The sequence below is a fragment of the Mytilus galloprovincialis genome, chromosome 13, assembly GCF_965363235.1.
Source record: "Mytilus galloprovincialis chromosome 13, xbMytGall1.hap1.1, whole genome shotgun sequence".
Classification (NCBI taxonomy): domain Eukaryota; kingdom Metazoa; phylum Mollusca; class Bivalvia; order Mytilida; family Mytilidae; genus Mytilus; species Mytilus galloprovincialis.
Window position 1 is genome coordinate 66,783,401 of NC_134850.1, and position 14,412 is coordinate 66,797,812.

Genomic DNA, 14,412 nt, shown 5'->3' on the forward strand with positions numbered 1-14,412 from the left:
TTACCTTTTGTTCTTATTTCCTGATTGATAAAACTTTTTGTAAAGAAATGAGGATGGTAAGCACGAGATGACCTTTGCTATTTTTGTTTTTATATATATCTATATTTATATATTTTGCCTAATCTATAAAATATATGATTCTGATTTTAGAAAAAATGTATGTATATACCAAAGGAATATTTATATATGCATATCATATATTTCACTAAATAAAATGGAATTCAACATAACATAAATCCAAGCGCTTTAAATATACAACAAATGTAGATTGTCAGGATATATATATATATATGTCCCAGACCATATGAGTATTTGGACCGCACACGTACGGTCCGGACCATATACGTATACTCGTACGGTCCGACCATACGCCGGACCGGAGTATACGCGTATGGTCCAGTACGAGCTGACCATACATATGTTATTAGATCATATGGGTTGAATTCAAACAAATTAAAATTAATCACAATCATTGTTTTTATTATTTTTACTAATTAATATGATTACAATTACACGGATAAAAGGAACAAATGAACAATTGAAATCAAGTATTTGTTTAATTGTATATCTTGATCCTAATTTTGCTCCTCTTAATTGATACCGCAAGTTACGTACTAATATTTTTTACATTTACATTTTTGCAGTTCCTGCATGTTCCTTAGCATTTGCGTTTGTTTGTTAGGTTTCTCAATATTTGTAGTAATCATAATTCAATTATTTTACTGAGTGATCGCCATGCTAAATACAAGAGATTAACAGATTCAATAATCGTGGATTTTTTAAATCATTGAAATATAAAGTTGTTTTTTTCAATTACAATTAAACTTTTTCAAAATTTGAGAGTTCAGTTATATTGATCTGTTATATGCATCTAATTGACTTTGCCAACTTCTTAATATTAGTCAGACCGTACGCGTACGGTCCGACCGTATGAGTATTTTGAAAAAGTACGCATAGGGTCCAGACGGTACGCGTAGGGTCCAAATACTCATACTGTCTGGAATATATCAAGACTAGAACCCTTGCATTTGACACATCCTGGCAACTAAGTTATCACTGTGTTCAGCACCCTAGGCACTTAGCTTTCGTTAGTCGAGAAATGCCTCTCATCGTTGGCATTATCTATAAGGTTGTATCAAACATATATGTACATAATGTACAGTAGCAAGGAGATGGTATACCTTAAAATTGAGAATTGAAATGGGGAATATGTCAAAAGACAACAACCCGACCAAAGAGCAGCCGAATGCCTCGAAAGGGTCTTCAACGAGCGCGATCAGCTGTGTTTCTCCCTATCGACAAAATTTCTCACTTTGTGACGTATAAATTTTCTGAAGTCAGACACGCGAAGCAATAGATATGTTTTTAATTTGACAGATACTTTTGTGCTTTTTTGTAAAATTGTTTGTTTTTATATTGTAATACAGTGATGACTGCTGTACGTATATTTTGACTATTTCATTTATTATGTCTATTTTGTTCATACGTCGTTGCAAATATAACGGAATTTGATGAGGCTGTCGTAAAAGTGAGAGGTTTACAGGTTAGCGCTATAAAACCAGGTTTAATCCACAATTTTCTACATTTGAAAATGCCTGTACCAAGTCAGGAATATGACAGTTCTTGTCCATGCATTTTGTTATTTGATTTTGCCATGTGATTATGGACTTTCCGAATTGATTTTCCTTTAAGTTCAGTATTTTTGTGATTTTACTTTTTAATGCTATAAAACCAGGTTCAATCCCCCGTTTTCCACATTTGAAAATGCCTCTACCAAGTTAGAAATATGACAGTTGTTGTCCATTCGTTTGATGTGTGTTGTCATTTGATTTTGCCATGTGATTAGGGACTTTCCGATTGAACTTTCATCGGAGTTTAGTATTTTTGTGATTTCACTTTTTTGTCTGTAGTAAAAAAAATGATAATTTTTCTTATCATGGCGTCACTTCAAAATTTAATTTGATTATATACGCGTCTAAATATGTGACAACTTTATGATATATATAAGTAGTTAGGGAAATTCCCCTCTTAGCCTTACACACACCAAGTAAGTTGAACTATTTTAAATACTTGTTATAAATTGAATTTGGCACAGCTAATCATATCATTCAAGTGTAGCAATGATTCTTTTATTTATTTTTGTAGGAAATGATACAATGCTATTGATATATTATTTACGATTTATAGTTCTGTTGGTTCTGTAAGTATTTATTTGTCATGTATTACACAAATATATACGTAAAATACATTACTCCTTAACACAATTTCTTAAAACACATTATTAGCATGTATCCTAGTTGACTAAAGAGTTTGTAATCATATATAGAAATACTATATACCAATATTGTAAGTTGCAAATAGTTCCTCTTTCTTCCGAACGAAACGAAATAAACAATTTGTACAATAGGTAGGTCCTGCAGGATAAATCCTCCTGAATAAAGGACACAAAGGTACGTCTTAGCCGTATTTTGGCACAACTTTTTGGAATTTTGTGTCATCAATGCTCTGTTACTTTGAACTTGTTTGGCTTTCTAACTATTTTACTGATCTATAACATGATGTATAACATTATAAGCCTGGTACCTTTGATATCTATTATAATGTTAGAAATTATGTCTTACAGCAAGTAACTGATAGAACCTTCAGAAATGTTTAACGTTAAGATAAATTCAGCGTACACGTCTACGTTCGTTGTAAAAGTATTGATGCTCAAGAGTTGCGTTTTTATCCTAGAAAGACATTACTCCGATAAACATTCGTCTAGCTAATCTCAGTTTGACATATGGTGCAAGAAAATTAGTACCGTCAATTTTATTGACCTTATTTCTAAGTGGTAAGAGGATTTTGAAAATGAATATCCTGGCATGGTGACTGCTAAAAATATATAACCTTGCAAAAGACAGGATGAATAGAATATCCCGCAACACAAAATACAGGTTTCAATTGTGTGCTATAGTGAAAATAATTTTTCGATCGAAAAACCAATAATCATGCATATACACAGATTGAAAAGAATTTTTAATCCTCAAACATTAATTTCAAATGGTCGTTCTCTATGTTAAAATGAAAGCCATTTTTGGGACTTTTTTTGGTGAAAGTTTACGATCCGCTTTCCCAAATATAGTTATTTCAGTTCTATACAGATCATGATGTTCGTTAATGGGGGCAATTGCGTAAAAGTTCTAACGTAACAATTGTAATGTGGATGAGTTTTTTTTTAGAATACAGACTAATGGACAAAATGCATATTAAAGATAATAGAGAGGAAAAAAACAAATAAATAAAAAATACTTGGTTGCTAGAATATAAAAAAATATAGACATTATAATGAATTGAGAATAATTGACATCCTAAACAACAGGGAAATAGGGCTTAGAAAAATTGTAGAATAGAGAATTGACCCCCATCCATACCCTCGAGCTCATAAATACAAGTATTTAAGGAGGTATCGGAGTCTTAAATAAATATGATAGAATTCTTCATACTTTGCCAAAACGTAGTATTCTTGATATAAGTTCAAAAATATAATAAAAATGATAGGTCATCTTGCATTTTCTCAAGCTACAGGTTTTGACAAAATGATACATTTTGTATGGATTATACAGAGAAAATCACCCTTTTGTGAATAGAACCTAAACTAAATGATAGAATTGTATATTGTGTAATAAATTAAGAAAATATAGCTTTTATACATCAAAAGAAAAGATAGGGTTAACGTACGTGTTTTTCTGGCTAAAATACAAAATAAGAAAATTCATGTAGATTCCTTCAGAAAATGCAAATTCTTAGAGTTACCTCCTCTTAAAATGTCAATTAAAAACATTTGATAACAACCGAAAATAATCTACACTTGTAAAAATAGTAATATTTTTAAGTTCTATTCTTATAAACTGTTTCTTCCAAATGAAAATGCAATTTAAATATCTGCATTCCTGCATCAAAGTTTGCTTACTTGATAGAAAATGTGAACCTTAGGGTTTCTTTTTCTTTTTTGTTTTAGAATCTAAGATGGCGAAAGACACCCATACCTCCTTAAAATGTAAATAGATTTACTTGTTCATCTATTGATTATATTCAATGCTAAACAAAAATAATTAAATATATATTTTAGAAAAGCATTTATTTTCTTACTATATATTTATTATTTAAACTTTGAATTTTCTGTCACATTCTGCCCATTATCCCATCAACTCAAATTGCCAAATAGTTTGATAAATATATTATTTGGCAACTCTTCAAACGTTGATATGTGAGAAGTTTTTTTCCTTTCTCTTTTTGAAGATCATCGGATAAGAATGATAAATGTATACCCTACTTCATGAAATTATCTCTTGCGTGGTCAAAACTGATTTATTAAAATAAAAAGGCGTTTTCCTCATAACAGAACAATTTTAGTTTAATTATGTTTTCGTTTCCGTATTAAACATTTGTTTCGGTCATCTTAAGTGCTATGAACACTGATACGATAATAAAAGGGTATAGTACATATAGGAAAACGTTGATAAAATAAATAAAATAAGGAATATAATTTACACCCATAGATTACAAGTACAATATTGTCTAAAAGAATCAGTACCTATAAGGAAACATTGCCAATGTTTGTATTCTGCTACCAACTGCTGTTGTACAAATAACAGATAATTCTTTTGTCTTTCATCCTACAGCTATTCCAAACTTAATTTAACTTCAGAGTTCCATTGAGTATAAATATGATAATAATTCATACATTTTTTGTTACTTATTATGAATTGGTGATATACAGTTGGATCTTTAAAATTGAGAATGGAAATGGTGCATGTGCCAAAGAGACAACAACCCGACAATAGAGCAGACAACAGCAGAAGGTCACCAACAGGTCTTTGTTTATTTCTAGGTTTCCATGAATTATACACATTACAAGAATTTAGATAGAAAATGTTTGCCGGTCTATGACTGCCCTCCTGGTAATTTCGTATGTATTGCAAATGGTCTTAGTCTAAACATACTAAATTATATTGGATTGGGAAACAAGTGATTGCAACTTATATTAATCCATTTTCACTTTGTGGGTGCAAGTTGTGCATTTTAGCGGCATTAACCTGCTCTTCTCGAAATCTACAATGGTGTCTTTTACGTGCAAGCGATATGGCTCTCTCTTTACACGGGTCAGCAATTTATCGGTCCATTTCGACGGACCATAATCGTATATCAAGACACATATGGTGTCAAGGGAAAGCCGAACAGTTTCTCCCTGCAACGCTGATCGAACCCAAAATTTTTATGTAAGTAGTCCGCTGCGCTCAACACTACACCACGGCTCTCCTTCGCCTTTGTCTTATTCCTGTCTTAGATTTCTATGATAGGTACAATATAGAGTAAACTATTTATAGTTTTTAACGTCTACGAATATACGTCATAAGGTCTCTATTGGAGAGTATTAACTTATAATCCTGGTACCTGGACTGTTGTGTAAGCGTTACAGTGGAACACAAATATAAAATAATGCTATGCTAATGGATTTTGTCGCTGTGTGGGACACAAATTTGTGGCTTTTGGCTGTTATCTGCTGTTAAGTCGGATTGTTGTCTTTTTGACACATCTGTTTCCATTCTCATTTTTACATTATCATAAAAAAACATTCTTAAAAACATCCGGGTGCGGGAGTTTCTCGCTACATTGAAAACCAATTGGTGGCCGTCGGCTGTTGTCTGCTCTATGGTCGGGTTGTTGTCGCTTCTACACATTCCCCATTTCCATTCTCAATTTTATTCATTGGTAAAATACCTTATTTTATGTGTAAAATTTTATTATCGTTTCAAATTGTTCGATACTAAACAACGTAATGATATTTTTTTTTTCATTCATGAAATACAAAATGTATTATGGGTTTGAAAAATATTTATACATTGAGCATCCCTGATGAAGGAAAACCAAGAAAGGCGATTCGGACGCATTTATTTTGTAAATATTGTGCTTAATTGTTGCAGGTCATGACATTCTGCCATGTTCTGAGAACTTTCAAAAGGATATATGTAGACAATGCAGCCAAGGATATGTGCAGCCTGATCTTATTTCCTCTTCGGAACGGATAGGTGAAAATTTATGTTTCAAACCTACTTCTATATGTTTGTCTCACTGTACGTAAACAGTATTATCTTGAAGAGCTCACGGTACGTAAACAGTGTTACTATGTAGAGCTGACAGTACGTACATAGTGTTATTATGTAGATCTCATGGTATGTAAATAGTGTTACTATGTAGAGCTCATGGAACGCAAGCAGGGTTACCTTGAAGACAGAAAAGGTCGAAAAATTTTAATTTTCTAAACAGACATATATTACCGCATATACAGTATGGGGTTTCTTTCATTATTAAAGGATATACTGTTGCTTATAGTTGCTTACATCTACTGCCATTCCTGGTGTATGATAACCTCAGTATATGGAAAACTTGAAAGTTTTGAAACTGCTCATTTATGACTATGACCATTTAAATGATATTTTATGTCAGCACAGAAGTTTTGACTACTTGGCTTGTGATACACGAATGCTTATTTTTTTTCAATTATATACATTTCTTTAGGCGAAAGATGTATAATTAGATTAATTGTGACAATGTTACTGCACCCCTTCCTTTGTGTGGTCATATATTAAAGATTTTACAAACCAACTTATTTTCAGGTTTACTGGAAAGTGAAAACAATGATGACCACATTCTAGTACCTGTGTGAGTAAATACTGTTATAATCTACATCTAAAAATGAAAATAAAATAATGGTTAACTCTGTCCTACAAAATAGACTTTTGAACGACAATCAGTCATACGAGATTTACAACACTCTCCTGGTTACATACAGGTGAAAATGTAGGGATTCGTCAATCTGACAGAGAAGACTCTTTCTAAAATAGAAAATATTGCCAATTAAAAAAAAGTAATAAAATTCGACACAACTTAAACTTCGAGTCAAATAGGATGTCGATGGCGCTACTGTTATCCATTCGTTTGCTGTGTTTAAGCTTTCAATTTGGCCAAAGGGAATCTCCTTTTGAATCTTAGTCAGAGTTCGGTTTATTTGTTATTTTACTTTCTGCTGTTATAACAAAGCCATAGTTTTTTTTATTTTCAACGAAACATACGATCCTATTGCAGAACGTACATGGAAACGTTATATTGAGCAACACTTACCCTCTTTCTAGTGTGCTTGAGAAGGTGATGTATGATTGCACAACCAGTTGTGTTGAGAACAATGGTTAAATAAATAAACTGTTTGATACTTCTTTTTTTAAATTTGCCTCTCCTTTCAACATTTTCATATTTGGTGATATCCTCTACCTAGCTCCTGTTTGCTGTAGTGTAGACATACGTATTGTTATGCGTTTACTTTTCTACATTGGTTAGAGGTGTGGGGGAGGGTTGAGATCTCACAAACATGTTTGACCCCGCCGCATTTTTGCGCCTGTCCCAAGTCAGGAGCCTCTGGCCTTTGTTAGTCTTGTATTATTTTAATTTTAGTTTCTTGTGTACAATTTGGAGGTTAGTATGGCGTTCATTATCGCTGGACTAGTATATATTTGTTTAGGGGCCAACTGAGGGACGCCTCCGGGTGCGGGAATTTCTCGCTACATTGAAGACCTGTTGGTGACCCTCTGCTGTTGTTTTTTACTTGGTCGGGTTTGTTGTCTCTTTGACACATTCCCCATTTCCATTCTCAATTTTATATATATATTAACACATTTTTACACTAGGATATATGACGGACATTTTTACACTAGGATATATGACGGACATTTTTACACTAGGATATATGACGGACATTTTTACACTAGGATATATGACGGACATTTTTACACTAGGATATATGACGGACATTTTTACATGTTTTCATTCAATTTATTGTTTATGTTATTGATATATACTTTAACAGCATTGTTGTCCTATGTGTTATAATTGTTTTCCTCTTGGTGGCCATATCTGTGTATTGTATAAGGAAATTTGGGATCGTTTTAGCTGGAAATTGCTGGAGTCATGGTAAGTATTACATTATAATGCGATCTATGAAATTAATGTTGACTTATAGAAATAAAATACATGTTCTTTTTATTTTTTTATTTTCTTAAATCATATTAAATAACCTATCTGCTTGCAATTTATTTAAAAATTCTATCGCATAGATATTTTTTATGCACAAAAATGTGTTTTTCTAAGCAAATATAGGCAATTTCAACTACTCATAGCTTGAAAAATAACACGGTGACCCAGTCTTATTAATATATTTTTAAAAAGAGAACAGTAATATCTTCTTTTTGGCTAAGTATAAGAAAATTCTATCTCGGGGAAATATATATAAAAAAGAAGATGTGGTATGATTGCCAATGAGACAACTATCCACAAAAAACCAAAATGACACAAACATTAATAACTATAGGTCACCGTACGGCCTTACCTATATTCGACTTGTTATCCACATCGCTACACTTTTTTACAACTAAAATGTGTTAAAGCCGTGAATATGGAAATTAATCAGCTCTATGCTAGTAGGGTTCTTATGTTTATGACTGGCAATCTCACACAGTAATTCCCTACATCGTACAACACATACAAAACGACACAATATATACATAGTAAGAATATTAACTCTCTATATCAATAAGATAAATTTAAGATACCACCGACTCAGATAAATCTACTTCATATTTAGACCTTTTTTCTCGAAATGACTACTGATGGTAGGTTGAATACCAAAATTTATGACAAACGCGATGATTTTAATTTTCCTAAAGTCAACTTTCCATTTCTGTGTAGCAACATCCCAGCGGCACCAGCATATGGAGTATATGTGTCTCAATTAATACGTTACTTTAGAGATAGCTCAAAGTACGTTGATTTTGTTGAACGAGGAATACTGCTTTCTCAAAAGTTGCTAAGGCAGGGATTTGAATCAATCAAATTAAGGTTATCACTCAAGAAATTTTACAGTCGCCATCATGAGCTGATTGGCCATTATGACAAAAGCGTGTCAGAAATCATATCCGATATTCTTCCTCAGTCATAATATCCTTCCATCATTACCGAACTGAACAAAGAAATAACACGACGGGTGCCGTATACGGTGCAGAAAATGCTTATCCTTCCGGAGCACCTGATTTCACTTCCGCTTCTTAGTTCGTGTTGTTTCTTAATTATTATTTATAACTGTTGATGTAAATGTCCTTTGGTTTTGTGAGTCTTTTTTTACTCCTTGGTTTTGATTGTTATTGTCTTAAGTATAATCTATATTTGTAGATACGACGGAGTCCTATCTATTGGCATCTGGGGAGTATATCCCAATGAATAAATTAGGTATGTATGTCAGTACATATGTGTCTATCTTAAATTTGCTGATTTATCAACATTTAACTATGTGTTTATCCTCAGTAATGATTTACAAGTACAATTCTTTCATCATGTATATATTGTTTACTCTGTATCACTCATAATCCACACAGATTCAATATTAAAAAGTAACACAAGAACAAAATATCGATTCCAGGGAAATAACTACGATAAGTCCTTTTACAAATTGCAAAATCAAATGCTCAAACACATCAAAATTTAAAACGAAACACCATCTAAGGCCGTGTTCACACCAAACGCCATGTACAGTAAACAGGTTTACAACTAGTTTAATGTATTGTACACTGGTTCTCACATTAAATTTGTTCACATCCATACGCCTGGTTTAGTTACCTGTGTATAAGTTTTGTTCGCACTTATAAACTGTATTTCATTTAAATATTCATTACATAGAATCGAAACAAAATTTCTTGTGCAGCTTTTCTAGCAGTGATGGAGGACATTTTGATGATTCGCAACTATTTCAAAGATACTACAGATTTCTCGATTATCAGAGGCGGATAAAGGCATTTATAAAATGCATGGGGTTCATAAAATTGACCGTTCGACAAAGGAGGTTCCAACCTCCGGAACCCGCCTCTTCTGTTTCCCCCAACTTATAACGCAATAAATCACGTAGGTTACAAACGAGGACAAAGGATTGATATGTTAAGGATGTTTTAGTAATGCATTTATTTAAGATCCGTGTCAAATATTTCTGTGCACGTCGAGTCAATTCGGGAAGACATTTTCAAATGAATTATGTGTTCGGCAATGATGATGCTTTGAGTCTGAATTAGGGGTTAAGGGAATGACCATTCAACTAAAAAAGGGTGGTGTTTTTTTCCATAAAAAATATTCTGATTCTAAAATTGATGAAAAAATATTCTGTTCAATGAGGGGAAAAAATATTTCTGAATCCAGATTTTCCCCATATCGTACAGTGTTAAATTCTGAATAAAAGTATTTGATTGATCACTTTGATTCTATGTAAATAAAATTGTTCGTGCTATGTGCGAAAAATAATAATCTGTGTCGAACATAAAAACCATAACACCCTTCCCGTATGTAGTTAAATGGTTGCTCCCTTTTTTATATAACAAACCAATTAATATATCGAGTTTAGACAAATAATTCGGTAAAAATACACATAAAAAATTGCTATTAATACCAATTTTATAATAAAAAAAAAAGTTTATTCTTTAAACATACATGGTAAAATTCATGTTCGAAATACCTTGTTTATTGTACACTGAACCACACAAGTTCTACATTGACTATCGACTGCATGTACAACAAAACATAATTCAAACTAGATGTAAACATTGAGTTTTATCAATTGGAACGTGATTGTGTTTAGTTTACGTGTGAATTACCTTAACAAAACACCGAATTTAGGTCAATGAGACCACGGCCTAAGAGTTGCTTTTTTTATTTTAGTATAATTTACATTGTTTCTGATGTACAATTTTGTAGAATGTTCAAACAGTTACATTACCATACAAAGTGTTTAATTTATAATTTCCGAAGGTCAGGTAGGTGCATCATTTGTGTCTTACAAACGGCGTTACAAGTTGTATATCAGCATCATTGATTGTCAAATCTAAAATATGAGGAACTATATATAGGACAGAGCAGAAAATAAGGGGCATTATCCATAATTAGGTTTTAATTACCTCTTGACTAGCACATGAGTACTATAACATGTTGTTTGCCAGATGAAAATAAATTGCCTATCTTTTATCCCATAACAACTTAAACAATGTATATTTTGTGGACAGAGATGACTTAATTAAATTCAAGAATAACAATTGTCTACTAGCTAATAAATCTGTTTTAGATTTTTTGCATATGTTCATTTGACAGAAATATTACGACTAATATTATTTCTTTCCATCTTATGACTGTCGCAATACAAAAAAAAACAAACATTTTACAATGGATATAGTTTCTTTACAGTAAAACATGCTCATATATTCCCTAAATATTACAATACATATAATTTCCTTACGACCTTAGACATTCGTAATAGTTAAACTAATATAACAGAAATTACAATATATATACTTTCCATACCGTTTTGGACAGTCGTAATATTTGTGCATATACATGATATATAACAGAAATTGTGCAATAGATCTAGTTTTTCTACAGTTTAAGACAGCATTAATAATTGAACATATACAACAGAAATATTACAATAGTTATACTTTCATTACAGCTTTATACAGTAGCAATACAAGTACTGACAGCATTGTCAGCGATTTAGAGTATTTCAATCACGAAATTAGAGGAGCTTGTAACAGTTACAAAAGCTTTGGTTGAAAATTAGAGACAAACCCGAAATTTAGTGGATCAAATAGTTTAGACAGTGGTGTGTTTGGATCACAGAAAACGAATGTCAATAGTTCGAAGTGTTCATATTTGTCAGATATTCGATTCGATCGTATATCAATCTAACTAAATGTGTTCATTCCAAATTGATCTCAACATGGCTCTATGTGTGCCATATCATATTGATTGTCTGCTTTTTGGTATTTTCATTTAATGCATATCAGTAGACAAATCATTTTTGCAGGAAATGTAAAATATTTTTACTTATTCATGCCACACAAAATTAAAACGCTAATATGAAAAAAAGAAAAAAAAATGAAAGATACCAGAGGGACAGTCAATAGTACGGTGACCAGACACAATAATTTTTAGATTTAATCGTCAAACATACTATATGGCTATATTATATATCATTGGATTCGGAAAAAAATGAGAACTTTTGAAATATCGATGTCGTCAAAAAGAAATGTGGTAACAGTTTTGCATAAATTAAGATCAAAGATTAAATTCTGTTATTATTTTTTTTCTTCAATATTTTCAAAATTTTCAGATATATACAACAATTTAAGCTAAATTTCAGATACAATGAATTATCTTGAAAAATGTAAAAACAAAATTATTATTATTATCGATGTATTCTGAAAATTGGCGTTTTTCAAACACTTGTTCTTTTATACAAAATCGACAAATATTCTGTTTCAGTTACAGTAGTTACCTTACCGGCTGACATTCAACCTCAGCCATAAATGATCAATGATAATTTTTACCTGAAGCCTATTATCATGAAAATAAACTCATCATAGATACCAGGACTAAATTTTATATATACGCCAGACGTTCGTTTCGTCTACAAAAGACTCATCAGTGACGCTCGATTTTGCAAAAGCTCATTCATGTAATTAACAAAAACTCAAAACCACGCAATACCTCAAAAATAGTTGCAATTAAAAATCAAAACAAAGAGATCCACACAGCAGAATTCAGCCAGAAGTATCTTCTGGTTCATCTGTCAAGGAACATAATTCTGACCTTTAACAGGAGCAATGCTCCAAATATACAATGTTTTATTGTGAACAAACACATGACTTTTTACATGAAGATTTTCCCTTACATGAAAACACAAGCTCCTGCAAGATTTCTGCTGACATATGCCCTTTAAAATACACGGGGTTTAATGAATCATTTAACTCTCGCCAACAGTATACCAAAGATGACGGAATAGGGGTTAATGCGGTTCAAATTTCAGTATGAAACGAAACACATAAAATATGCTGTTTCAGTGTCACTTTACAAAGAGTGTAACTGACTAAACCTACATCTTTACTGGTGGCAAGCTTGACGTGCATTTTATGAATAAATATATCATGACGGAATGATTTAAAGAGATTTTTCTGCTCATAAGGCTTTGAAATTTATGTTCATGCCAACACAAGGGCTTCATCTTTGTCAATGTTACCGAAGCTCTGCAAACCACTGTCCTTCAAAGTCTTGTAGACAGTTTTTTTTTTTACTTACTCCAAACACAGACGGAGTAATGTCGCATCCGGTAAATGCATTTATAGCAGGCAATTTGTTGAGGAAAGACACGCACATAGTTGATGAATAGGTAACAATCTTCGCCCTTCCTTTACAATGCTTATGTTCCCTATTTGCACCCACAACTCGCTAGAATGTGACATATGTTTGTAGTATTCACAGAGGTCCGCATAATTTTTCTTTTCCCATTTCTCTAATCTTCGTGTTAATGTTTGAGGAATGGAGATTCATGCGAATATCGGCCTCACCTTGAGTGCTAAACAAGTGACAACAGTCATTAACAGTGTTGGAATACATAATTTTCACAATTTCGGGATTTACAATATTCCGGCTAAGTAAAGCTCACAATTAGGTGGAATCATAGGGGATTTGTCAAAGTTTTGAAGAATAAAGAAACTTATGCCAGTCAGGAATACTTCTCCCTTCAATAATCTGATACAATTTTATGGAAGCTGTAGTCTTTGTGCGGCCTGTGTTTCCTTTCAGCAGACTTTATATAGTTGTTCATGGTGTAGCGGTCAAGAAATAGAACTAGTGATGAAAAGTCTAGACATTTTCAAGCCTTTATCGACAGCGGTGAGCAAAGACTCTTGAATATCTCTTGTGACATGAATTCCATAAGAGATATTGATAAGACATTAAGGATGGGATTCCACATCAAAGGGGTTAGTCATGGTTCATTTAGATGGTTCACAATGACAATAACATGTTTTTCGTCTAATTCCATTGCTGTTTGGTTTTTTTCCTCGTGTGAATTTGCACAATTTGCAGTAATTCCAGCCATTTCCAGTATTTTATGATCAAGGGATTATATGAAATGTCTAGTAAGGGTCTATCTAACAAGCGCAGACTTTTAATTTGTTATGCCTACAGTGCCATCTGATCTCCTTGATGCTTTTAGAATGTTCTTTTAAACAGCAAAATGTCTACTGCTCCAAGGAAAATATCCCAGTATTTAAATGTCAGTAATACAGCACAACCCTATTGTTTATATGTATCTATAAGAGGCTCTGTATGAGCTTCGAATAGCTCAGTCATATGAGGGTTAGGACTTGTGTCTGGGGTGAATTGCTGAAATAATGCTTCTGAGATAAATGAACCTGATATTATTGATTGATAAAGCTATGAAATATCATATAAATGTTGATTATTTTACATTTTGTGTAAAAACAAGTGATGACCTTGAATTGA

General features: G+C 32.5%; 1 protein-coding gene across 1 annotated transcript; it reads left to right on the plus strand.

The window, feature by feature from the left end:
* The first annotated feature begins 47 nt into the window (after nucleotides 1–47).
* LOC143056179 (uncharacterized) lies at nucleotides 48–11,806 on the plus strand. The gene is made up of 5 exons (XM_076229262.1): nucleotides 48–56; nucleotides 6,635–6,705; nucleotides 7,904–8,007; nucleotides 9,262–9,318; nucleotides 11,573–11,806. Exons 1-5 carry the CDS (start codon nucleotides 48–50, stop codon nucleotides 11,674–11,676), a joined length of 345 nt encoding a protein of 114 aa, XP_076085377.1. The 3' UTR covers nucleotides 11,677–11,806.
* The last annotated feature ends 2,606 nt before the right edge of the window (nucleotides 11,807–14,412 follow it).